This window comes from Harpegnathos saltator, unplaced genomic scaffold (assembly GCF_003227715.2).
Source record: "Harpegnathos saltator strain DR-91 unplaced genomic scaffold, Hsal_v8.6 scaffold221, whole genome shotgun sequence".
NCBI classification, from domain to species: Eukaryota; Metazoa; Arthropoda; class Insecta; order Hymenoptera; family Formicidae; genus Harpegnathos; species Harpegnathos saltator.
In genome coordinates, this window is record NW_020230008.1 from 60,485 (window position 1) to 86,631 (window position 26,147).

The 26,147-nt window shown below is 35.9% G+C and overlaps 1 protein-coding gene across 1 annotated transcript in view; it reads right to left on the reverse strand.

Annotated features, from left to right (window-relative positions):
• Positions 1 to 1,138: 1,138 nt before the first annotated feature.
• LOC105183823 (cytochrome P450 4C1) overlaps positions 1,139 to 26,147 on the reverse strand; it is a 37,909-nt gene continuing 12,900 nt past the window's right edge. Inside the window, exons 3-13 of the mRNA XM_025298477.1 lie at positions 23,449 to 23,555; positions 15,560 to 15,650; positions 12,194 to 12,376; positions 11,896 to 11,965; positions 11,662 to 11,788; positions 11,526 to 11,589; positions 10,635 to 10,735; positions 8,625 to 8,693; positions 1,986 to 2,163; positions 1,584 to 1,763; positions 1,139 to 1,521 (exon numbers count right to left, since the gene is read on the reverse strand). Coding sequence (XP_025154262.1) covers positions 1,355 to 1,521; positions 1,584 to 1,763; positions 1,986 to 2,163; positions 8,625 to 8,693; positions 10,635 to 10,735; positions 11,526 to 11,589; positions 11,662 to 11,788; positions 11,896 to 11,965; positions 12,194 to 12,376; positions 15,560 to 15,650; positions 23,449 to 23,555 — 1,337 coding nt within the window. The 3' untranslated portion in view covers positions 1,139 to 1,354. The remainder of the gene's footprint in view (positions 1,522 to 1,583; positions 1,764 to 1,985; positions 2,164 to 8,624; positions 8,694 to 10,634; positions 10,736 to 11,525; positions 11,590 to 11,661; positions 11,789 to 11,895; positions 11,966 to 12,193; positions 12,377 to 15,559; positions 15,651 to 23,448; positions 23,556 to 26,147) is intronic.

The following is a 26,147-nucleotide window of genomic DNA, read 5'->3' on the forward strand; positions in this document are numbered from 1 at the left end:
TTATTAAGAAGAGAAAGACACGCTGCTACTCGTTAATTTTTGTTGGTTTCAGTGAGTTCATGCGGAACCTATTTTCCTTCTTTCTGGATCTTTCCCATCTCATGTAGGCGTTTGTAAATCGTTTGCTGCGTTACTCCCAACTGTTTTGCAAGCTCCTTTTGTGTTTGTGCCGAATTCTCAGCGAGCAGTTCCAAATCATCATTATCGCACTTCGGAGGGCCTCCAGGGCGTTGTTTGTCGATTAGACTGAAATTACCGCTTTTAAACCGCTTAAACTAAAATGCGCACACATCGTACGACACAACACCTTCGCCGAGAAAGGAACAAATTGATCCGCACGCTCTTGCAGCATTTTTTCATTGTTGGAATTCATAAAGAATGCAGTGTCGGATATGCACCTTATCTGTTGCCATTTTCGACTGTACTGAACTGAATACTTTTGAAGGTTATGTTGAGCCTTTCGCCAAACTATATGTTCTTTTTAATAGCTATATGTCAACATTGCATAATCACAAAAGAGCGGGAAAATCTATTCAATTTAAAATTGATTTCATAACTGCTTAAAATAATTTGGATTATTCATTTGTACACCTAATATTATGTAAAGGAGAAAATTGGAACGGAATTAAATTTTAAGTATATAAGTATGAAGTAATAGAATAATGAAGAAGAATAAAAATCAAAAATAAACATATGTTAAATATAACTATATTTTTGTTATAATACTATATAATTAATGATAAATATGTTTATGTTTCTTGTTCATGTTTTTATTATTTGTTTTCAAATATTATTTGAATAGTGTCATTAATAATGTCGTTATTCATGTTAGAAAACCAAACAATCTAACACTTACATCATCAAATTTTTAGAAAGTTACAACTGGACGTCATTAAAAAATACATTAATGAATTGAATTAGATCCACGTCGAAATTCAAAGTTTTTATTTATTGAGACATGTTTCAGATGAAGAATGTGTTTGAAATTTAATGTACTTATTATGTGAAACATGTAAATAAATATTTGATTGAAAACCATTAATATTCCGTGAAACCATTAATACCGTGAAAACTGTGAACACATATTATATTAAAACATCGCCTTTTTCACCGTATTGAAAAAAAATTTCGAATGTAATTGATTTCCCCACATTAGTCCTTTGCGCTCCATGTTTTAATTTGTTTGCTTTTATATATTTTGTAATAGTAATACATATTGTAATAATATACATAATATTGTAATATTATACATTCACCAATTTACTTAAAAATAACAACAAATTATTATTCTTAATTATATTAATAAAATAATTCCTATTTTCCACTGCGTACACGTTTTTACATTATTGTGCCGTTAATTCCTCTTTTCAATTCTGACTTTTAAAGGCTTACGGGATGCTAACATCATTTCTACCTTCAACTCTATTTCATTTATTTCCATCCTTTTGTCCACTTTTAATATGAATGTACGTAATAAAGTTGAAATGAGTACTTTCATAGACATCATTCCATACCTTGAGCCTGTAATTTTATCCATTAAACGTATGTTCCGCCACAGCAGCTTTCAAATCATTTATATCTACCTATACAGTTTCTTGGACCATTACTAAAAGGTATGTAACAATAAGGATGAATATTCTTCATGTTCTCCGGGAGAAATCGATCTGGATCGAACGTCAATGCATTTAGCCAATACTTTTCATTTCGATGCATATGTATTATTCCTATGCCAACTTCAGCGCCTTCCGGCAAAATATATTCTCCTGCAACATTGTTTTTATAAAAATAAATGTTATTGTAATGAAATATTATTATTGTATTGAAATATTCAATAGTCAACTTAAAGAAATATATATTTCATTGTGCAGTGCAATATCATCATTGGACATCCAAACACATACAATTGTATACAATGTAGGTAAACACATAATATTTCACTACAGCAGTTACTACACTTATAAGCACTACTATATTTATAAGCAAACCTATTTGTAAATTTTCATCAAGTCGTCGTCCAATAATAGGCCCAATAGGAAAGAGTCTCAGTGTTTCCTTGATAACGCGTTCCAAGTAATTCATATGCTGTAAATCTTCGAACTTGACAGGCACGGTTTTTGGATCTTGCGTGCCATAAATTTCTACTAATTCCTCGTATACCTTTTCCTTTTAAAAATTAGTTATTAGTAAAAAACTAAAATTATTTATAAGTTAAAATTAGTATACCGGCGTCAGAAAGCGTGCAGAATTTGCTAACAGACTCTGACAGCATCGTTTTGCATTTGCAATAGAAATGCAGCGCAGTCTATTGTTTCTATAGGTCAATCTATAGGTTGTTTAATTAAATCGAGTAGTAATTTTTAATATACAGGGTGTCCCGTTTAACCTGACAAATCGTAATATCTGGAAAACTACATGTCGGATCAAAAAAAGTGGGTAATGAAATTTGTTCGCCTCGAAGGGGGACATCCAATGATATCAAACTCGACCTCCCATCCCACTCCCGAGGGGTGGGGGTGGGGGGCAACTTTAAAATCTTAAATGGGAATTCCCATTTTTTATTGCAGATTCGGATTCTACGCCACAAAATACGTAAGTTTCGTTCGAAACTTTTTTTTTATTCGTGATAGATGGCGCTGTAATCGCAAAAAATTAGATTTTCTGCAATTCTCCAGAAATGATGATTGGATTGAAAAATAAAAAAATACCTGTTCAATATTTTTAAAAATATTTTTAAAAAACATAATAACAGTTATTCCCTCCCATTCCATCGGGGTAGGGTGAGTGGTAACGTTCAAATCTCAAACGAGAACCCACATTTTTCATTGCAGAATTAGATTATACGTGAAGTTCTTATGGAAACAATTTTTTTCATTCGTGATAGATAGCGTTGAATTTTTCCGAGAAACTACTTTTAGCGTTACTCAGGAACAACGACGAGGACGTAGTAGCTTTCTGTTCCCTTCAGGGTGCTTGTTTTAGGTGAGCCCCCTCGCCTCTCACAATTGGGGTGTTTGTTTTAGGTGAGTTTCCTCGCCTCTCACCATCGGGGTGCTTGTTTTAGGTGAGTCCCTTCGCCTCTTACCATCGGGGTGCTTGTTTTAGCTTTACGCGTTCTTTTCTTCAGTTGTACACTTCCAACAGTACAAAACTGTGTAACAACTCTAACGAAAGAAGAACGTGATCGTATTCTTTCAGGAAAACGTTCAGCATACATATTGACAGCATCGTCAAAATTTCTCCTACATTCGCCATAAATGAAAATCATTTCAATTTTTTCTTACACAGTTACATTATCCATGACGCAAAGTCAGAAGAGAATGATAGTGGCATGGAACACTCTTCAAAAATTGATTAAGCACCTCTCCTGATTAGAAAGATAAGTGTCTAATAATGATCGTCTCTTAAGTTCTATGGGCGCGGACGATGGAGAGATGCCACTAACAAATTAATTATGCAAAATCACCCCGATGGTGAGAGGTCACCTAAAACAAACACCCTGAAGGGAATAAAAAGCTTCTACGTCCTCGTCGTTGTTCCTGGGTAACGCTAAAAGTAGTTTCTCGGAAAAATTCAACGCTATCTATCACGAATGAAAAAAATTGTTTCCATAAAAACTTCACGTAAAATCTAATTCTGCAATGAAAAATGTAGGTTCTCATTTGAGATTTGAACGTTACCACCCACCCTATCCCGAGGGGATGGGGGGAATAACTGTTATTATGTTTTTTAAAAATATTTTTAAAAATATTGAACAGGTATTTTTTTATTTTTCAATCCAATCATCATTTCTGGAGAATTGCAGAAAATCTAATTTTTTGCGATTACAGCGCCATCTATCACGAATAAAAAAAAAGTTTCGAACGAAACTTACGTATTTTGTGGCGTAGAATCCGAATCTGCAATAAAAAATGGGAATTCCCATTTAAGATTTTAAAGTTGTCCCCCACCCCCACCCCCCGGGAGTGGGGTGGGAGGTCGAGTTTGATATCATTGGATGTCCCCCTTCGAGACGAACAAATTTCATTACCCATTTTTTTTTATCCGACATGTAGTTTTCCAGATATTACGATTTGTCAGGTTAAATGGGACACCCTGTATAGATGCCGAGCTAAATTAGCTGTATATATTGCCGCATATATGATACATTTTATGAAAGTATGCAATAATGTTTTTAAGAATTCTCCAATCAATGCAAGTATAGATAGGTCCGAATGCACGTATATACACATATATATACATGTATATATACATTGTTGCGGAAGATATATGCACTTTAGACTGAAAAGCGGACACTAAGCAGCGCAAAAGAGAAAAGATTACGACGTAAGTAAAAACAAAAAGATTTTCCCAGTCAGAATAAATAATGTTGATTCGACGTCGATGAGGGTTGAAGTAACGTTGATTCAACGGTTCATCGACTCTTTCAACGTCAAATTAACGTCGAATCAACATTCTGATTGAGCTTTTGGAAGCATCCACCTCGATAATGGTTTATTTTATGGCCTTAGAGTAGACGATTCAGTGTAAATGTAAAATTTGTAATGCTTACGTAAAGTAAACTTAATGTAAAACTTAAACATGTTATTCTCAAAATATATTCTCAAAACGTGACTACTATATCTCGAAAACACCGATTGACTTGCAATTTTACACACTTTTTATGAACATTAAAAACTAATTTTTGGACACAGCAGTTTCTCTCTATGATGCTTAGTTTTTCCTCACAGTCAAAGCCGAGCAACAATTTCAATGAAAAACGTTATGTGAACTTTGACTAGTTGTCATTTTGTTCATAAACAGTATTTCGAAAAACAGTTACGTCAAATACTATATTTATCTTTAAATTTTATGAATCTTGTTTGATTTTGCTTCCAGATGAGGTTTGTGAGAACAACGGTAATAATCGTATAAACGCTGTTTTAAATAATATTGTACAAAATATGCAACAGCGTCGCAAATTTTTTATATTTTTTATGATATTTAAATTTTTAAATAACGAGAAATATGAATTGTTGAGAAATATGAAGTTGTACAAACACACCCTCTGTATTACTTTCCGTTTTTCCGCGAAGAATTCGCAAGGTTTGATCTCATTTTGATTCGTTTAGGTAAATATCTTTCTTTAAATAGCTATTTAAACCGACATTAAACCTTATATTGTACTATATCTGTTACTCGTCTTTCTATACTATTTTAAAGATTTTTGTATTTTCCAGGATGATTTTGCAGGAAATGAATAATATGATGTGAAAAGATAAAAATTATTCTTTATTATTTATGATATCAAGTTGCACTAGCATTGTAAAACCATAAATGTTTCCGTTTATTTTGGCTCGGATGCATCATATCTGCATATTACGAGTCCGTATATCGTAATTGTTAATTCTAAGAAGAATAAAAAATTAATCACGTTAAGGTTGTGGTCCCAGTATCGTGGGCTCAGTTAAAAATCTGGGCCTGGTAGAGCGTCAGGAATATAAACTTCGCATTCCCGTGAGGGTGCAGCTGAAGCCTTCTCCGGTATGCCGCATTACTTAGTTATAAGATGACAAAATACGTAAAAACAGCCCATTTTTACAAATTTAACTGCAAATTTTTCAAAATTGTGATATGATAGAGCAATTTAGTTTGGAGTAATGAACGTTTAATTCGCATTCAGCCTCCAAAAAGCTATGGGAAATGATTAATCTCGTTCTGGCGCTTTTTCTCAGACAAATTTTCTCAAACAATATATAATTATAATTATAATTATCATTTTTACATAATTTTTATATATACACATATTCTGTGATGTTATAATTGTAGATTTTGAGAAAAATTAACAATGTGCGGAGATACGTTAATTATATTAAGTACTTGAATTAATTCTCGCTGTTGACTAATAGAGGTCAGTAATTGTAATATTTTAATATGGCCGAAAGTGACCGTATGTATGTATGAAAGTATTATCAATAGGCTTTAATCAGTATGTGACATTAGATCAGAGTGCAAAGAACACAATTTGTTATTGCATTGAAGATGTCGGGTTTCGTATAAGAGAAAAAGCATTTGCGGGAAGTATTACTTTTCTATTTTGATCTCAAGAAATCTGCTGCTGAAAGTTATCGTTTGCTAATGGAGGCTTATGGGATGCATGCTTTATTTGAAACAACTCGCAGAGATTGGTTTAGACGATTCAAAGACAACAATTTTGACGTGAGTGACAAAGAGCGTTCTGATCAGCCGAAAGAACTTAAAGATGGAGAATTGGAGGCATTACTGGAAAAATTCTATTGCCAACGCAATAGAACAGCAAGAATTAATTCAAGCACCTAATAATTGTAACAATGCATATATGCATTCACTGTGCAAATTACAATACATTTAAAATAATTGAGAATTGTTGATTCTTCTGAAAACTCTTTGAAAATTTTTCTCGACACTAACAAATATGATACAAGAATTGTTAGATATAAAAATTATATTTGATTATTTTCTCGCTTTTTTAGTTACTTAATTCTTTAGTTACTTTGTGTGCGTGTATGCGTGCGCCATTAGTAGTACTTTAATGCCTGCGTGGCATCGTTCCGATCAATCCATTTTTCTAGTTTTTTTTCATTTTTCTTTTTGTATCCAGTAAGCGAATTACCTAAAAATTGCGCTCAAATTTGCAGCAAATTCGATCAAAAATCTATACCAAAACCATAGCCATCTACGTCTGTATTCAGTTCGTGTTTTGATGTCAAGATCTGCTCCAAGTTGCCAGGCAGCAACTCCCTGTTGCATATTTGGCAGCAGTTTGGGAACAGAATTTGATAACACAGATCTTGCATTAAATTTGTCAATAACTTCTCTCAAAATTTGCTCGCGCAGGTTTGGCTATCTGGATGTAAGTCTGATTCGTATGTGTCATTGACTCGACATTGTGCTAAGCAGCAGTATACATAAAGCACTATATATAAACGTTTTTGTTGTTCTTGGCGTTGACCAAAGAGTAGTTCAATCGTCTTAAGAGGTTATGGGACCAAGTAAACGCGTATCGTAACTTGTGAACAATCTCTTGTTTCTCTGGCCAATTCTTTCTCTCATTTGACCGAAGCACAAATCATGGTAGAATCGTTAGATCTTCGGAACATAACTAAATTTGATGGAAATAATTTCTAGCTATAGAAATTTTAAATATGCTCTATTCTTATTGCATTCGGACTATTGGAAGTGGTCGGTGGTACAAAAATCAAATCGAAAGGTAGCTGATAATATTAAAAAAGGAATAAGAAGAATATAAAAGCCATGTACGTATTATCTTCATCTATGGAATATTCTCAGCTTGAATATTTAATTATATGTGATACTGCAAAAGCTATGTAGGTCAAGCTTTGCAATATTCGCGAGTAGATAAGAGCGAAACAAATAAATTATTACTTATAACCAAGTTTCTACCGCGTATCACCTAATGATTCCGTAGCTTAATACATAGCATAAGTTGAAAATAAGGCACGCCAATTGAGAAATATTGATGAAGCAGTTTCAGATGTTATAACTATAACAAAAATACTTGGAAGTTGTCTCTCAAAATGTAGCATTTTTGTCACTGCATGAGACAATGTGGATGCTGCAAATCAGACAATATAAAATCTGACAACACATCTTACATATCGATACATGGGACATAATGCTATTTCTGTTAGTTTACCTTCAATAATTGTTACATTTAAAAATATCCCACTAAACACAAAGTATCGTCGATGTTACAATGTCAGCTAAATCATATGGTATGTAACTTTTACTTTGTTATATAAAAAAGCAACTGTTATGTAACATATGATTTAGCTGACATTGTAACATCAATGATATTTTGTATTTACTGGGATTGGTTTGCTTGTGTTGCATTCAATATGACATTATTTGTATTATTGCTCTTGTCAGTTATTACACTGCACAATTGAATTTGGCTAGCCCTCAAAGTTGCACATGAAGATTACTGTGTGAAAATTCACAATATTTCCTGATCCCTATTGAAGTACTAGGAGGAATTGGTGCAGCACATGTTTCAAGAGTTAGCAGCAGAATCAAGATTTCCTTTTCTGAAGATCTCCTCCTTCATGGATCGATAAAGGGTAATAAGACACGATGCGATGGGACTACGTGTTATATTAACATCAATGTTTCGTGGGGGAAGAAAAAATTTTTATTTGTAAGTTAGCGTAATATACGATTGATGAGGGCCAAATACAGTACCGAAACAATTGGTTAATTATATAATATGTATTTTATGATACTTGACATTTAATAAAAAAGAATTTATTATAAAAGAACACATTCACATCGTGTGCGAGTTCCAATTGGCCAGTTTTAAATATTTAGATTCTATATTGTTAGGATCTTTAACTATATCCTTTAAATAATAAAGAATAATTTTATTTTTTCACATCGTACGTAATTTTTACAAAATAATTTTATAAAATAGACGTAACTAAAATGGAGTATTAAAAAGAACGAGTACAGGTATAAGATAGGACAGTAGTTAACACTTCCTTACAATAAATAATGTAATAGATTCAAATAGAACAATATAAGAAAACTAATACGGTTATTGAGAAACAGAATAATCTCAGAAAAAGAATTAATTAAACTTTAATACGTACTTGAATTTCTGGAAAATTTGCCAACATAAATATTGTAAAATACATAGTGATGGCAGTCGTGTCAGATGCCTGCATAAGAGAAAACTGGTTTTATCAGTTCTATAATTTCATTAAATATATTTAGTTCCTTTAGTTTCATTAATACATTACATGAATGGTTATATAGAGAGTTTGGCAACTCATATAGCTATAACCAATGGAGGCGTAGAGCTAATTGAGATAAAGAAAAAAGTCAAATACCATGTGGGAAAAATTGTAAAAATGACGTAAAAGTCGCAAACGTTATATGTGAAAAAAAATCGACTGAATTAGTGTACGCTGCGGTAATAGTAATAGATAACACGCTCGGCTACTCGAACTTACTTCACCAACGGCCTGTTAACGGTTTATTTCTTCAAGCAATAGCTACCAGTGCGGGGTGAGAGAAAGAAAGGGCCGTCGGCAGCTATTGCTACGTGAGATGGGCCACGCTATAAGCTTGAGCATCTAAGCGTGCCATCCACTATTGCGGCAGCATACGCTAATTAATTCGATTTTTTTATGCGTAATTCGGCTATTCTTACAATTTTTGCCAAATGGTATTTGACTTTCTTCTTTATATCAATCAGCTCTATGCTTCTATTAGCTTTAACTACATAAGTTACTAATCACCATGTGTGCACTCAGGGCCGGTGTTCCAACTTCTTAGTAAGTTAACTGATAGTTAAATCATATGTTCGTCTTCGTTTTTTCTTCAACTTAGACAAAAACAGAGATATGATTTAACTACCAGTTAACTTACCACAAAGTTGGAACAATTGACCCTCAGAGGTATGGTGTCCCTCGGCGGTGTTGTATACGCCTGTAAAACAATCAAAAGCGATAACAGGCATATACGCAAGGCGTACTGTTCAGCGCGAGAGAAACGAGGAAGGAGCGTAGGAGAAGTGGCGCGAAGCGTTCCAATGTTGCATCTTTATCGCATTTCGCACGATCGAGAGAGAAAGCATTACCAGACGGGGTACGGTTAATGGTGTCCCCACTAGCTGTCTCACTCACTCTACGCTTGAATATGAGTGAGACAGCTATAGGGACCGCGCTGTCTCTATAGGTGTCTCGCTCGCTCTAATAGCAATGTATCGTGCTTTCCTCTTTTTTCCTTAACAGAAATGTCGATTAAGTAGGGAATCCTGTCTGTAGGCCAGAAAAATAGGCAATTTTCACGAACTTTTCGGAAACTAAGCGGATGATTTCAAACTTGGTAGAGATAATAATATATATATAAATATTAAGAATGAATTTTTATAGTGTTATACGTATGAATAATAATGTAGCAGATACACAAAAAATAACGTGACATATTTAAGCGCGCGCTGTTTTGCAGCTTCTATAAAATTTCGAAATATGGCGGACTGGGATAAAAACGCAAGTAAAATAACTAATCTACGAACTTGCCACTATCATTTGAACGAGGGAAATAAAAAACGAACTACTTTTTCAATAATCTTAAGGTATTCAAAAATTATATTTGAAAAATCCTCATAAAAATCGATAGTTTTAAGTTAAAAATATTTAATTTGCAAGAAAACAATATTTCATGAAATTTACGAAAAAACTTATGTTATGCCATAAAATATGTCAAATTGTGCAATTTTTTTTAAATGCAACACGTCTTTACTTTTGAAAAGACTGCGGGAAAGAGGGACGATTTTTTAAATAGCGCGGTCCCTATAGCTGTCTCACTCATATTCAAGCATAGAGTGAGTGAAACATCTAGTGGGGACACCATTATCCGTACCACGTCTAGTAATGCTTTCTCTCTCGATCGTGCGACATGCGATAAAGATGCAACATCGGAACGCCTCCCGCCACTTCTCCTTTGCTCCTTCTTCGCTTCTCTCGAGCTGTACAGTACGCCCTGCGTATATGCCTGTCATCGCTTTCGATTGTGTTACAGGCGTATACGACGCCGCCGAGGAATACCATACCTGCCTCTGAGTGTACATCCCGATAAAGTTAAATTATACGAACCGCTGTCATCATTGTATTGATCTCATCGAGAATTTCCTTGCGATTAAATTTCTTGCCTTCGTCAGACGCTTCCATTAGTATATCGAGAAATATCCTTTTTGCTATTTTATTCAAACAGAAAACAATATAAAATGTATTCTTTTTTATATTGGTGACGAGATTCTTATATTATTGCTAAATATATTGCTATAGAGTATCCCAAAACTGCCGGATTTTCTCTTAAAGGGTGAAAGAAGGTGCAATTAGGAACCGAAAGTTTCTCTACCACTTTTGGATCAGAACATTAGTTTATGAGTTAATAATTAATGAACCTGATCAATTGGATTATTCGATGGGCGGGTACACAGTGGAGTAGGATTCCAATTTTAATTTTAATCTATCAAACTGCTGGGTTTCATCAAACAGGGTTTTGCATATTCTGCGTTAAAAATTTTCAAATTCAGATAGAGGGAAAGAAAAGGATGGACGCGGAGAGAGAAAGGGAAAGGGGCAGAAGGAAGAGAGGCGAGAGAGAAGGGGCGGCATAAATATAAAATCTATTGAGACACAGAAAGCGAGAAGCAGTTTCCCACACATTGTGTAGATTTTATGCAGCCCCTTTAATTCTTTACGTGAAAATCCGATAGTTCTGGGACACCCTGTATGTGTGTTGAATTCATTTGCATATCTCATAACAATATTTTGTCACCAATCTCTGATCAATGCAAATGTCTTGCACTAAATAATATATTATAAACATAAATTGGTAAGGAGCAAGAAATATTTTCTTTTATATATGTATAAATTTAATATATAAAATATATAACTTCAACAAGCAAATTTTAAGATATTTTGCAACAACCGCAAAAATATAGCATTTGAAGACATACAAATAAAACATTAACAACTTACAGGGTTTTGCATATTCTGCTTTAATAGAGTGCAGATTATTTTTTGCGTCTTCCTTTTGTATTACCTGTATGATAATAACTTATATAGCGATCAAACAATATAACATCTATAAAAAATGTATTTGCATAATACCTACTTCTTCTGCAACAGAATTTAGATAATTTATATGCTTCTGCTGCTCACGGTTTAGAGTAGTAAGGTTAAATATCATATCGGAATGTAAAAATATATTCCGCAATCTATGTATAACTATATTTTTCAATCTAAAAATAGACATCGCGACGACTTCATTAAAACTTCCAACTTCTGAATATAACATATATCATTTACAAGAATTGAAAAATAAAAGATCTGCAAAACAGAATCATACCTTGACACCGCTTTGGCATACTGATTATTTTTATTTGATTGCGATTCCAAATTGATACCCAACAAAGTGTCTTCAGATTTTGCATGAAAATGTCGGGGTTTTTAATTTTAATGTAATGCTTTTTTCAACTTAATATAACACTCTTAATTTTAATATAACGGTTTTATTTTAACTTAATATATATCATGAAATATATTATTTAAAATTTTCATTGTGGTTTTGTACATTTAATATAATGAAAAGTTTACGGCATATACAATTTTTAACAAATTAATGTGAAATAATAATTTTAACTTACCGTAAACTATGTCCAACGTACACGTCGCTAAATGATGATCTAAATCAATTTCGTCGTTTGTCATGTGTTCTAATTTTTCCATAAATATTGAAGCTTGTTTCACAAATGTATCGCAGAATACTCGTAATATGTTTGTATTGAAGCTCGTTGTTAACATTCTTCGATGTCTGACCCATTTGGATGCTGAGGAAAATTAAATATTAGAAAGAAATAAGAAAGCAATAGGGTACATCATTTGCAAAATATTAGAAATTTGTCAATAACCCTTACAAATATTTGTAAATTTCCGAAAATATACAAAGTATCCCATACTTATTCTGAGGAATTCGTGGAGATATAGAACGAATTAATACAAACATAAATGTCATATACCATTTAGTAATATTCGCAATAATTTTCCAGTTTTTAATTATAGAAATCTGATTAATGAACGCTCCCTGAGACAATATTGGAAGAGCATTATAGCTGCTCGAGCTATAGCGCTGCTTAGTCGACACAGTAACTATTGCGCGCGGCGAAACTTAGGAGCAACGAGATAAAACACGAGTAGCGACGCGTTGTCCTCTCGACGGGCTTTCATTGATTAGATTTCTGTAACTAATAACTCGATATTGTGATTCGCAAATCGATATTTGACTTTTTTATATCAATCAGCGTTATGCCTCTATTAGCTATGGCCACATAAGTTATCAAATGTACTGTATATGAAGTTATTATTACATATTGTGTAAGATATTTTTTCATGTGTTATTATAATAATTACAACTTTATTGTTTAACTATCAAATACATTGGACAGTATATATATAAATTTATTATTTTATTAATTTATAATATTCTTTTGGTATATTTGTTAATGTATAGCACAACGTCGATTGAAACGTCGTATACAGGGTGTTTGATAGCTGATTATGCAGACGAAAGTTGGAGATAGATTGGTGTAGCCGAGAAGAAAAGTCATGTACCATAATGTCAAATTGGCAATAGTTATCGAGTTATTAATTGAAACATGTAAGCCAACGAGCGCGTAGAGAGCGCTGGGCGGCCGCCTCTTGTCGCTTGCGCTCGCTCGCTCGTCATTCGCGCTCGCTTGCTCCTCGTCGCGCGCGCTCGCCTATTGACGCTCGTTGACTCCGCCTATACCAAAGGTCTACGTGCTTACTGCAGCCGCCCAGCTCTCTCTACGCGCTCATTGGTTCACATGTTTCAATTAATAACTCGATAACTATTGCCAATTTGACATTATGGTACATGATTTTTCTTCTCGGCTACACCCAATCTATCTCCAACTGTCGTCTGTATGATAAGCTTTCAAACACCCTGTATGTTCGTTAAACAGAAAGCATGTTTCATGCCCATATTTCAATAGTTATTAATTTCTTTTAATTTTTATTAAAATATTATATTGAGCAATAAATTCGTGCGATTTTTAGCGACAGATAATTTGGACGCTGTATGGCCCAGTTCCACAAATCCGAGTTTGAGCCAAGCTTAGTTGAGCGGCTGTTACATTTAACGTCATGGTTAAACTTGCGTAGCGTTCTACGTTCTACGCATTTCTAATCGTAGTTTATGTAACCTATAGTCTATACAAAGAAAATCGTAGTTTATGTAACCTATAGTCTATACAAAGAAAATCCTAAAGATGTCTCCTTCTTGTCAAATCTGGATTGTGATTAGTTAATAATAAATGCTCGGAAGTAGAACGGGAGAAAGGACGAAAACAAGTCGCTCAATTTCTGCTGGAATTGCAGTAACAGATTCTTTAGATAAACGAAATCGTGCATGAAAATCAACGTCGTCAAATTCTCCAATATATAATGGTCATCTTTTCTCTTATAATTCTCGGTCGTCGATAAATGAAATTTTCCAGATCTTCATCTTCAGATGAAAATAATATGTGTTCTAAAGCCATATCTCACAAGGAGACTTACGAAAGTCCTGACCGGAGATCGAGCGAGCCCTCGAGTATCACAGGGTGCCCGCTTATCTCCGGCGCATACTGTCGGCCTATTTCAGGGACAGGGGCCTCGCCTACTCTAGGAGAGGCGGGATCCAGGGTCTGTGCGCCATGGAGTGTGGTGTCCCGCAGGGGTCGGTCCTCGGCCCCCTGCTATGGGATATCACGTTCGACCGAGTGCTGCGCTCTCCCCTTCTCCCTGGCTGCCACGTCATCCGCTATGCGGATGACACATTAGTGGTAGCCGCGGAGAGAGACTGCGAGGAAGCCCGCCTTCGAGCGGAGATGGCACTGCATACCGTGGTGGGCACATCGCGGACCTGGGACTCAAGGTAGCACCCCTGAAGACTGAGGCTGTCTTCTTCCATAACGGCCGCCGCGGGGCGCCGCCGGAGACCCAAGTGGATGGAGTCCGCGTCCGCGTTGGGCCCACGATCAAGTATCTGGGCCTGACATTGGACGGCCGATGAAACTTCGGGGCCCACTTCAAGGGCTTGGCTCCCCGGGTCCGAAAGGCCTAGCGCTAACCGGCCTGATGAAGACCCAAGGGGCCCCGGATGGCACGCTCGCCGCCTAGACATCGGTGTGGTGCTCTCGATCGTCCTCCACAGGGCGCCCATTTGGCGCCCCGGCTAATGGCCTTCGGCCGCAGCAAGGCGCTTCTGCGCCAAGCCATGCGGTCAGTCATGAGGACGATACGGGGTTACCGCACCATCTCGTATAGTGCGGCGACGGCCCTGGCCGGCTCTCCCCCAGTGGAGCTCCTTGCCGATAAGAGGCATATCCTCTATTGGAGGGTGAAGAAGCTCCGCGAAGGGGGGAGGGATTATCAGCCGGGGACTTGAGGGCCCTGAAGACCCAGGCCCGTGTCCTGGAAAGGTGGTCGGCCATATTGGCCGACCCTCGAGGATTCGAGCTTCGAACGGCCGAGGCCGTCCGCCCCTGCCTGCCAGAAATGGCGGGTAGGCGGGGACGCGAGCTCACCTTCTATATGGTGCAGATACTGACCGGGCATGGCTGCTTCGGTCGGTACCTGCACCGGATTGGAAGGGAGCCCACCGCGGGATGTCACCACTGCCCGGCGCGGGAGGATACGGTACAGCATACCCTGGCGGAGTGCCAGGCGTGGAGCAAGTAGCGCCGTGTCCTCGCCCGGGCGGTGGGGTGCCAGAGGAAGAATCTCTCGCTCCTGCACTTGCTGAGAACAATGTGCGAGAGCGAAGAGATGTGGGGAGCGGCGGCCTCCTTTTGCCGGGACATGTCCCGCAAGGAGGCCACCGAGTGGAAGCGTCGACCACCCCATCGCAGGGATTAACAAGTTTACTGCATGAGGATATTTATCGCATAAGAAATGCAACGATTATATTTTCTGCGTTACAAAACTGTTTGTCGTATGCAAAGTCTTACCAGGAGCTGTAAACAATCCTGTTCCCATCCACGGCTTGAAAATATCATAGAACTTGCTTTTGTTTAAACAATATCGGCTTTGGAGGATCGTCTGTAATATATAATAGTGATTTGCTAAAATGTCTATTATGTTATTGCTTTTTTATGCTAATGGATTCTGCAATTATAGTATATAGAATGCGTATTATATTCATAAAACATACATTCTTATAAATTCAATTAACTAGGAAGGCAAAGAAGAGCTTGAGTAGAATATATAATACATATATATATAAACTTTCTGCGTATTCCTTATCATTTAATAAACATAGCTCTTTATTTGGGTGTGCAGAAAATGTTAAAAACCTTTTAATATTTCGAAAAATATATTTTTTTTGAGAAAATCGGTCCATATAAAAGTTATAGGTTTTGAAGTGAAATATACAATAAATAGTACGACCTTGATTAGAGTTCTTTCAAGATTATATAAAGATTTAAAGTTTAAGCACCTTAAAGTTATCTTTATGTGAGAGATAGATAGGGCATTCAGGATGATGAAAGAACCGGGCGTCTGCATACCAGCCGAACTGAGCCGAACATCGAAGTTATTTGTTCCTAAAGGACAAGCAATGAATGCAGTATTCTACGTGAGTATAATGGATCGGCTATTGAATCACATCGCGTGTGTGCGTCCGGATTTGTATACAAACGAAAATTAGTTCTTACTGCATCATAACGCGCCGTCTCACACTGCAGCAGTAATTCGTTAGTTTTTAACAAAATAACTGTTACTGTGCTACGCCATCCACCGTACTTGCCAGATTTAGCACCGGTGGCTTACTTTTTGTTTCCAAAGCTGAAATTGAAGCTAAATGGACAATGATTCGACAATATCAAAACGATCTAACCTTTACGGAAAAAACTCAAATATTGAGTTTTTATACTCGATTTTGAAAGTAAACTCTCAAATTTGGGTATACATACTTATATTTTGCGTGTCTGCACTGAATATTGAGTATTTATATTGAACATTGAATGTTTACTTCTAGAGATTGAGTATTAATACTCACAATTGAATGTATTCTTTAAAAGATGGAGTGCGTACACTCAATAACTGAGCATTCGCATTCCAGTTTGAGTATATACATTGAACATTTAAAAGTTTATCCTGCACACTTAAGTATGACATTGAATAGTATGACATTGAAACTCTATACAGGGTGTCTGAGAAATGTTAGACTTACCAATTTGTATAGGTAGAATAGGTGAAATTGAACAATAAAGTCATGTAAAATGTTCTAAGAATCGTAATAGTTATTGAGTTATTAATTAATATATCTAGGCCAATGAGCGTATGGGAGACGGTAGGATGAATTCGACAGAAGTATGAAGACAATAGACAACACAAATGTCTTACTTCTGAATACTCAAATCATAACAAAGATAATTAGCTGATTGCATTTGGCGGATCAATACACGATCAAGGATCAAGGATCAAGATCCTTTCCTCGTCTTCAACGGCAAGATGCACTAATGCACCAGCTGTGTTCCATAGTTATGCATTAAGCACTCAGTCTCACGTAACTTTTACACTGCATATAAAATTATTTTTCTCGATGGACGTCTTATATGCCTAGGAAATCGTTCCACATAGATGCGAGCTACGACATGTACATTGTCGCTTGCTAGCCCGTAGACAATGATCATATCAGTGCACTCCTTTGGAGTAAATTTTATTTTTTGTCGCGGAGCAGCATGACACGTATCAAACAATTTCATGAGTCTGAAGACGTGACTGTTGGATCATTGTCATAGACGACGATCATAAATAAAAGATGATTACCCTATCTTGCGATCTGCATGTATCTATTTGTATATACTTCTACCAAGTTCAGTCTATTGTTTTTCGTGCGCTCATTGGCCCAGTTTTAATTAATAACTTAATAACTATTGCAATTCTTGGAAAATTTTATATGGCTTCATTGTTCAATTTCACCTGTTCTATTTGTACAAATCGCTTGGTTCAAAATTTCTCAGACACCCTGTATAAAACTGTATAAAACCCTGTATAAACACTTTTTATATAATAAATTCTTAAGTTAAATATATATTATAAATATTGTTTTTTAAATAAAATAATAGAAAATAATTGTGTAACAATAGTATGTTCAACACAGTGCTCCAATAATAATTATTTATATCAATAGAGAAAAAAGTAAAATGTGCTAAAACAAAGCTTATTAATAAAATGCTACATAATTGCATGAATGATGGTGAGACAAATAATAAATACGTCATGTATCAAAAGTGTATATTTTTCTATAATATTAATTATATGCATAATAAATATACATGCGTATGTTGATAAGTTTCCATTTTATTAACTAATGGCATTGCATTGAGAACATGACCGAATCATGACGAAAATATAAGTTTTTCTCATCATTTTGAAGTTATTTTGATGTTATCATGATTTTCTCTTCTGCCTAGATATAAGACCTACCGTTATATGGTAAAAGTATACATTTATCATATACTTTTACCATTTACTATATACTTTTAATTAATAAAATTGTTACCATTTACTTTATACTTTTAATTAACAAAATTGTTAACCAATTGTTATTTAGTAACAATTGTTTTTCTCTATATTACTTATTATTATTATTAATGAGTATTTTAAAGGAATATTTTTTTTCAGGATGTAACCTGTCAAGTGCTATAGTTTATTCATCAAACTGCATATCCAGCTTGTTGTTATACTAAACTTTAATGTAACAACTGCTTCGGATTTAAACACAAATATTAGGTTGGAGAAAAAGAAATTAATTATTTTTTCGTTTATTTCAAGGCTTTATTTAACATAGTTAGGATTGTTCGATTTTGGTCCAAGCATCGGTTTGTTCTACAATTTGTCGCCATTTTAAAGATAATTTCATGATCCCTCTTTCACAGAAGCCCTGGTCCTTATTTGCAAAAAACTCGATTAAGCGATTTTCACAGTCTTCTCTTGAGGTCAATTTCTTACCATCAAGAAAGTTTTGCAATGACAAAAACAGATGGTAATCACCAGGTCCGGACTATATGGTGGATGCATCAAAACTTCCCAACCAAGCTCTCAGAGTTTCTGACGAGTCACTATATAGACGTATGTGGCCTGGCATTGTCCTGATGAAAAACAATTCCTCTCCTATTGACCAATTTTGGCCGCTTCTGGTCGATCTAGCTTCAAACGGTCCAATTGTTGACAATAGAGGTCCGAATTTAGTGTTTGGCCACATGAAAGCAGCTCATGGTGGATGATTCCTTTATAGTCCCACCAAACACTCAGCAAAAACTTCCTGGCCGTTAATCCTGGTTTGGCCACCGTTTGAGCCGCTTCGCTGCGCGTTGACCACGATCGTTTTCGCACAATATGTAATCCATTTCTCATCCCCAGTCACCATCCGTTTCAGAAATGGCTCGATTTCGTTCCGTTTGGTCAAGGCTTCGCAGATTGAAATTCGGTCCATCATGTTTTTTTGCGTCAATTCGTGTGGCACTCAAACATCGAGCTTTTTTTGAATCCAGCTTTATGCAAATGGTTTAAAACTGTTTTGTGGTCCATCTTCAGCTCCTGGGCGATACTACGGCTGCTAACATGCCGGTCTACTTCGATCATTTCCATAATTTTATTGACATTTTCGACGACGGGCCTACCTGTGCGAGATGCATCTTTAACATCAAAATTACCGGAACGGAATCGACGAAACCAAAATTGCGCGTGATTGGCTGTGACAGTATCGGGACCATAAATACCATTCACAATTTCAGCCGCCTGGCTTGCATTTTCGCCTTTATCGAAGCAAAATTGTAAAATATCCCGAATTTTCTCTTTGTTGACGTACATCTTTTACGTGCTATAACAACTTAATCGACAAATCACAAAACCGTTAAAGAATTTTGTTAGTACGGAATGTCACTTTTCCAACGAGTATAAATATTAACCTATGCGATTAATACATCACGTGATATATACCACTAAAGCCATCTAGCGGAAAAATAATAGATTTCTTTTTCCCCAACCTAATACAATGGTATCTTTAACTTGAGAATTAACTTCAAAGTTATTCTGAATTTCAGTACTCATTTCAGTGTTATTCTCAACTGTAGAGTAACTTAAACTAACTCTCAAGTCGAGAATAACACAGGCATAATCACAGGCCTCAAGATGAGGATAACACTCACGTCACACTCAAGTATGAGGGTTACACTCAAGTTGAATATTACCTAGTCAGAAACATTTCTTATGAAAAAACACTCAAATATTGAGTATTTATACTCAGTTGTTCGAATTTACTCTCAAATGTGGGTATATATACTCAAATTTGAGTGTATATTTAAGGATAAATTTGAACAATTGAATATAAACACTCAATATTCGAATGTTTTTTCCGTAAGGAATAACATCGATGTCGATGTCGATTCGACATTGATTTGACGTTGAAATGGTCGGTGAACCTTTGAATCAACGTTAATTGAACCCTCATCGACGTCGGATCCACGTTGTGGTTCTGACTGGGTCATACTTAATTGAATATTCGAATTTACGTCCAAATTGAATATTATTTTGAGTGTATTTTTGAGTTTCTTTTCCATAAGAGGAGATAACGTAATGAAGGAGCTACGAAACATTGCAATAAGAGATTTTCAGCGGCTGGCTTTGGAGCGGCTGGCAGAGCACATTGAATAGCATTGTATAGCTTTACAGGGATCATAGAATAATTACTAATAAACATTTTTTTACCTTACTTTCTTTTGTTTATGAGATTTTGTTTATGAGAAAAAGTCCGAAAACTTTTTATCCACACTATGTATACGTATTGTTGTTTCCAAGACACAAGGTTTGTGGCAGCGTCCGTTGTCCGCGAGCCTTAAGCATCTGATCGATTGAACAACTGAAGAAGGATTGTCTGGACGACGGAATCAACCAATAAAGGAGAGATCAGCTGACAGAGAAACGTTGACAACGATCTTAAGAATTTGCGTGAAAACCTGAGCTTTTGCATATTTGAAAAGAGTTCTGTTATTATAAAATAATAATAGTTCTTCCTGAACGAATTATAATTATTTTCGTAAACTCGGTACGCGCGAGTTGGTCGTGGGTAACAGTATACATTATATATTCTATTCAAGCTTTTCTTTCACTTGTTAGTTGGTTGACCTTTTGATACGTTCTTTTGATATACCAGGTATGTAAATATGAAACCGGAATTTTTGTATAGAAAATACACGTTTATTGTATTAGGTGCGCAACTAAGTTCCCGCTGTTTTTCAAGAGATGGCTCCAGTAGTAAGTGCTAGTCGATTATGACATAACCAAAACGTCATGAACCAAGCTTAGACATATGGTAAACAAACCGCTTTGACACATTAGTGATTTTGTTTTTGTGTCATATACTTTTGGTTGTGTGAAAATTTCTGATTTTGTGTCAAATAATCGTCATTTGCGGGAAGTGTTGCTTTTCTTCTTTTATTCGAAGAAAACGGCGGCTGAAGCGCATCGAGAACTCCAAAAAGTTTACGGAGATGCTGCTCTAAGTGAAACAACGTGCCGTGATTGGTTCCGTCGCTTCAAAGACGGTGATTTCGATGTTGACGACCGTTCGCGTGAAGGAATGCCAAAAACCTTCGAAGACGCTGAATTGGAGGCATTGCTCGATGAGGATCCGTGCCAAACGCAAAAAGAGCTTGCTTCAGCATTAGGAGTTACCCGCCAAACCATTTCCAAGGGATTGCATGCGTTGGGAATGATTCAAAAATAAGGAACTTGGGTTCCTTATGATTTGAAGCCAAGAGACGTTGAGCGTCGTTTTTTCGCCTGTGAACAACTGCTCCAGCGGCAAAATAGGAAGGGTTTTCTTCATCGCATCGTTACGGGTGATGAAAAATGGATTCATTACAGCAATCTAAAGAGAACAAAATCATGGGGACTGCCCGGTCATGCTTCTACGTCGTCGGCTTGGCCGAATATTCACGCTGCGAAGGTTTTGTTGTGTATTTGGTGGGATCAGGGCGGTGTTATTTATTATGAGCTGTTGAAACCGAACGAAACTATCACTGGGGAACGGTATCGAACTCAATTGATGCGATTGAGCCGAGCACTGCGCGAAAAGCGGCCACAATACGAGCAGAGGCACGAAAAAGTGATTCTACAGCATGACAACGCTCGGCCTCACGTTGCCAAACCCGTTAAAACCTACTTAGAAACGCTCAAATGGGAAGTCCTACCCCACCCGCCATATTCCCCAGATATTGCGCCGTCTGATTATTACTTGTTCCGTTCGATGGCACATGGTCTGGCTAATCAGCAGTTCCGCTCATATGAAGACATCTCAAAATGGCTTGATTCGTGGATAGCCTCAAAAGACGAACACTTCTACCGTGACGGTATTCGAGCTCTGCCAGAAAGATGGGAAAAAGTTGTCGCTAGCGATGGGCAATATTTTGAATAATTCATTTGTAACCATTTTTTCACAATAAAGTTGCATTTTCATCAAAAAAGCAGCGAGAACTTAGTTGCGCACCTAATATGAAAATGATAAAAAATATTTTATTCGAAATATTGCCCATCGCTAGCTATACATTTTTCCCACCTGGCTGACAATTTGTGGATGCCACGACAATAAAACTGTTGCTCTTTTGAGGCAAACTAGTCATCGAGCCACTTTCGTATATTTCCGTAAGAAGTGAAGCGCTGCTGAGCAAGTGCGTGCCGCATCAATGCAAATAAGTAGTAATCGGACAGAGCTAAGTCTGGTGAATAAGCCGCATGCGAAAGTATCTCCCAACTAAACGCCTCAATCGTTTCCTTGACCAGTTTTGCTGTGTGTGATGGTGTATTATCATGAAGCGAAATCACTTTGTGTTGCCTTTTTTGATATTCTGGTCGTTTTTCACGCAAAGCTTGATTCAAATCGATCATTTGTTGTCGGTAGCGTTCAGTATGAACGGTTTCACTAGGTTTTAGCAGCTCATAATAGATCACACCCTTCTGATCCTACCAAACACAGAGCATTGTCTTCCGTCCATAGCGATTTGGCCTTGCAGTCGATGTCGATGGTTCGCCTGGAGTTACCCATGATCTTTTACGCTTAGGATTCTCAAAATATATCCACTTTTCATCGCCAGTCACAATTCGATGGAGAAATGACTTTCTTTTGTACCTGGCGAGCAGCATTTCGCAAGTGGTTTTTCGGTTTTCCTGCTGTCTTTCATTCAATTCATGTGGAATTTTATTTTCCCATCTTCTGAATCTTTCCCATGGCTTTCAAATGTATGAAGACGGCTTCTCGTGTCACATTTAATTGATCCGCGAGTTGTTGTTGCGTTTGAGCGTCATCCTCATCCAATAATGCTTGCAATTCGCTGTCTTCAAATTTTTTCGGTGGTCTTCCACGTTCTTCGTTTCTCACGTCAAAATCGCCACGTTTGAATTTTTTAAACCACTCAAAGCACTGTGATTTACCAAGAGCATGCTCACCGTAAGCTTCGATAAGCATTCGATGCGATTCTGCAGCAATTTTCTTCAAATGGTAACAAAAAATCATTTGCTGTCCGCAAATCGTAGCTTCCAGGCACAAAATTCGACGTGTTCAACGCTATTATAAACTATGCTGTTGTATGAAACTTGTATTGTTGTGAGTTGAAAATCTTTGTCAGATGTCAACAAATGGAAATGGCGCCAATGACGCGGTTTGACGGTAACTACATTGACAGCTAGGGCCATCTATAGGCAAATTTCATATTTACAAACCTGGTATTAAACATACTTTTGATATATTAGAAAGCAGCAATGATATATTACAATTTTATAGTTAGTTTGTACATGATTCATTTAGAAATAAATTAACAAATACGTATTCTTTTACCTTTGCTTGGTCTGGTTCGGATATAATAATAATTAACTTATTGCCCATCCATAATCGAAATGGAGAAGGAAAAATATCCACAAGCTTATACAGACTGGGCAGTAAATCTGAAACTTTTTATGCTTGAGAAGTACATTACAGTGAAGCAGTTGTCTATTTAATTGTATTAAAATTATAAAGAATATAATAAAAAAATTAAAAAGAATATAATAAACGTCCTATAATTTTAACATGAAATAATAATATTACATATATAGTTTCCTTTTATTAAAAATATTGTATAATTAAGTAAAGAGACGGGAACCATTTACCGATTTCAATAATTGTGATACATATTGTTATAGTTATTACTGTGAGTAGTAGTTAGGAAATTTTCAGTCTCAGTACTTGTTATTGTTGTTTATTGAAAAATTATTAAAAAAGAGAGATTCTAATAATTTTATAGCTAATATTTACGTTTAAAACTTAATTATTGATGTATAAATACGGTTTCAGAACTAGATGGCCAAACTTTAAGAGCATATTCTACTCATTGTAAAGATGCAAAAGATCATAAAAACATGGGTCTAGGAATGATCCTTCTTTTCCAAGTTATAAACACTTTCTATTGACAATAGACGTTGATAAGAACATTTCATTAAAGAAATTGTTGGAAATAATTTCTTTTTGCAATAATACATACCTCGCATCGATGTCTCGTGAAGTGTTAAAAACATTCAAAAATTTCTGGAATATTTTGTGTTTTGTCATATAAAGCGATAATACGATTTCTACAATAGCAACAGGGTCTCATAAACAACCTAGCAAACATATTATTACATGCAACATACTTGTTACTTGTAATTTCCTATTCAACAGCTGTTATATAACGCATATGTCATATAACAGTTAAATTATTAAGTACGAAATTACAATTAACAAGTATGTTACATGTTACATTGTGTTTGCTGAGAAAAGTTTTAAGATGTTCGCATAAATAAAAAGCTAAGAGATGGAAATCTAACAAGGGGAGGACGCATCGACCGGGAAACGGTTTGGAACGAAACTTACGGAGTTAATAGTACTTGACTACTAATAACTCATGCTAATAGCATACGACGCAATATCACTTCGTTTTCGAGAAAAAACGGTCTAAAGAAAAGAGTCAACATAGTATATAAGTTATTAAGAAGTTATTAAATATCCAACGAAGTGGCGTAGCGCAGCAGCGAAGGTAACGGACTACCGAGGTGACAGCTGATGTTCGATCCCTGCTGTGTGGCTTTTTTTCTATTCTGTAAGCATAAAAATGAAACAGAAAACATTAATAAGTAATAAAACTGCGTTTCTTAAATATATTAGTGTTTGTTAAATATACTATTAATGATTTAAATTGCAAAAAAAACCCTAATCTTATCTATAAAATATATAGTGTATGAGAACATTTTTATATAATAATATTTACAATTTTATATAAAAATAATTGCAATGGAAATAGGAGTAAAAATATATATTTTCGCTGGAGGATTTTTCGATAATAATTCATTATCTCGTAAATAGAATTCGCATATACGAGAGCATTAGTGAATTCACTTTTAAAATCTTCATTTTCAAAAGATCTTTCTTCTAACAATTCTACACCAACTATTTTGCTTGTTGAAGGATTCTCTGACATTGTTATGATACATGTAATTTAAATATGATCACCGAATTGCTCTGTATCACTAGTAAACGCACGCTGCTGCTTGCTTTACTGACGACTGTTCCGATGCTCGAATCATTTCGTCATTCTTAACGATCGTTTAGAATGACACAAAGGAAGTTTTTGGAGGGGGATTGCCAGAAGAGATAAAGACACAACATAATTTCAACACAACACGACTTCAATACAACATAGAGAATTGTAACAGAAATAAATATTTCATATATACGATATAAGATTACGAAAAATTATCTCATACTAGTTTTACTCTTTGCGATCGGCTGATTTCGAAGAGATCGATAAACATGGATATCTGTAAGTTGATCTAAACATTTGAATCTAGCATCGGGAGGATAGTTTTCTATCATTATCGCTAGCCTCATTTGCCGTGCCGCACGCCAGGCGATCATGAATGCCAGCCTGGCGGCATCGACTTCTACGACGACTTACGAATGCCGCCACTGTGGCGGCATCGACCGCAAAGGGTTAGTAGCATTCTTATATATTTGATAACAATATTTTTATTCCTATTTCCATTGCAATTATTATATAAAAATTTTCTCATACACTATATATTTTAGAGATAAGATTTACAGTCTTCTTGCAATTTAAATCATTAATAATATATTTACCAAACACTAATATATTTAAGAAATGCAGTTTTATTATTTATTAATGTTTTCTGTTTCATTTTTATACTTACAGAATAAAAAAAACCATACAGCAGGGATCGAACCTCAGCCGTCACCTCGATAGTCCGTTACCTTCGCTGCTGCGCTACGCCACTTCGTTGGATACCCTTCTTACTAACTTATATACTATGTTGACTCTTTTCTTTAGACCGTTTTTTCTCGAAAACGAAGAGGTATTGCGTCGTATGCTATTACCATGAGTTATTAGTAGTCAAGTACTATTAACTCCGTAAGTTTCGTTCCAAACCGTTTCCCGGTCGATGCGTCCTCCCCTTGTAAGAGGCGAAACAATGGACATGTTAGGTATTATTAACTTTCTCTGAATA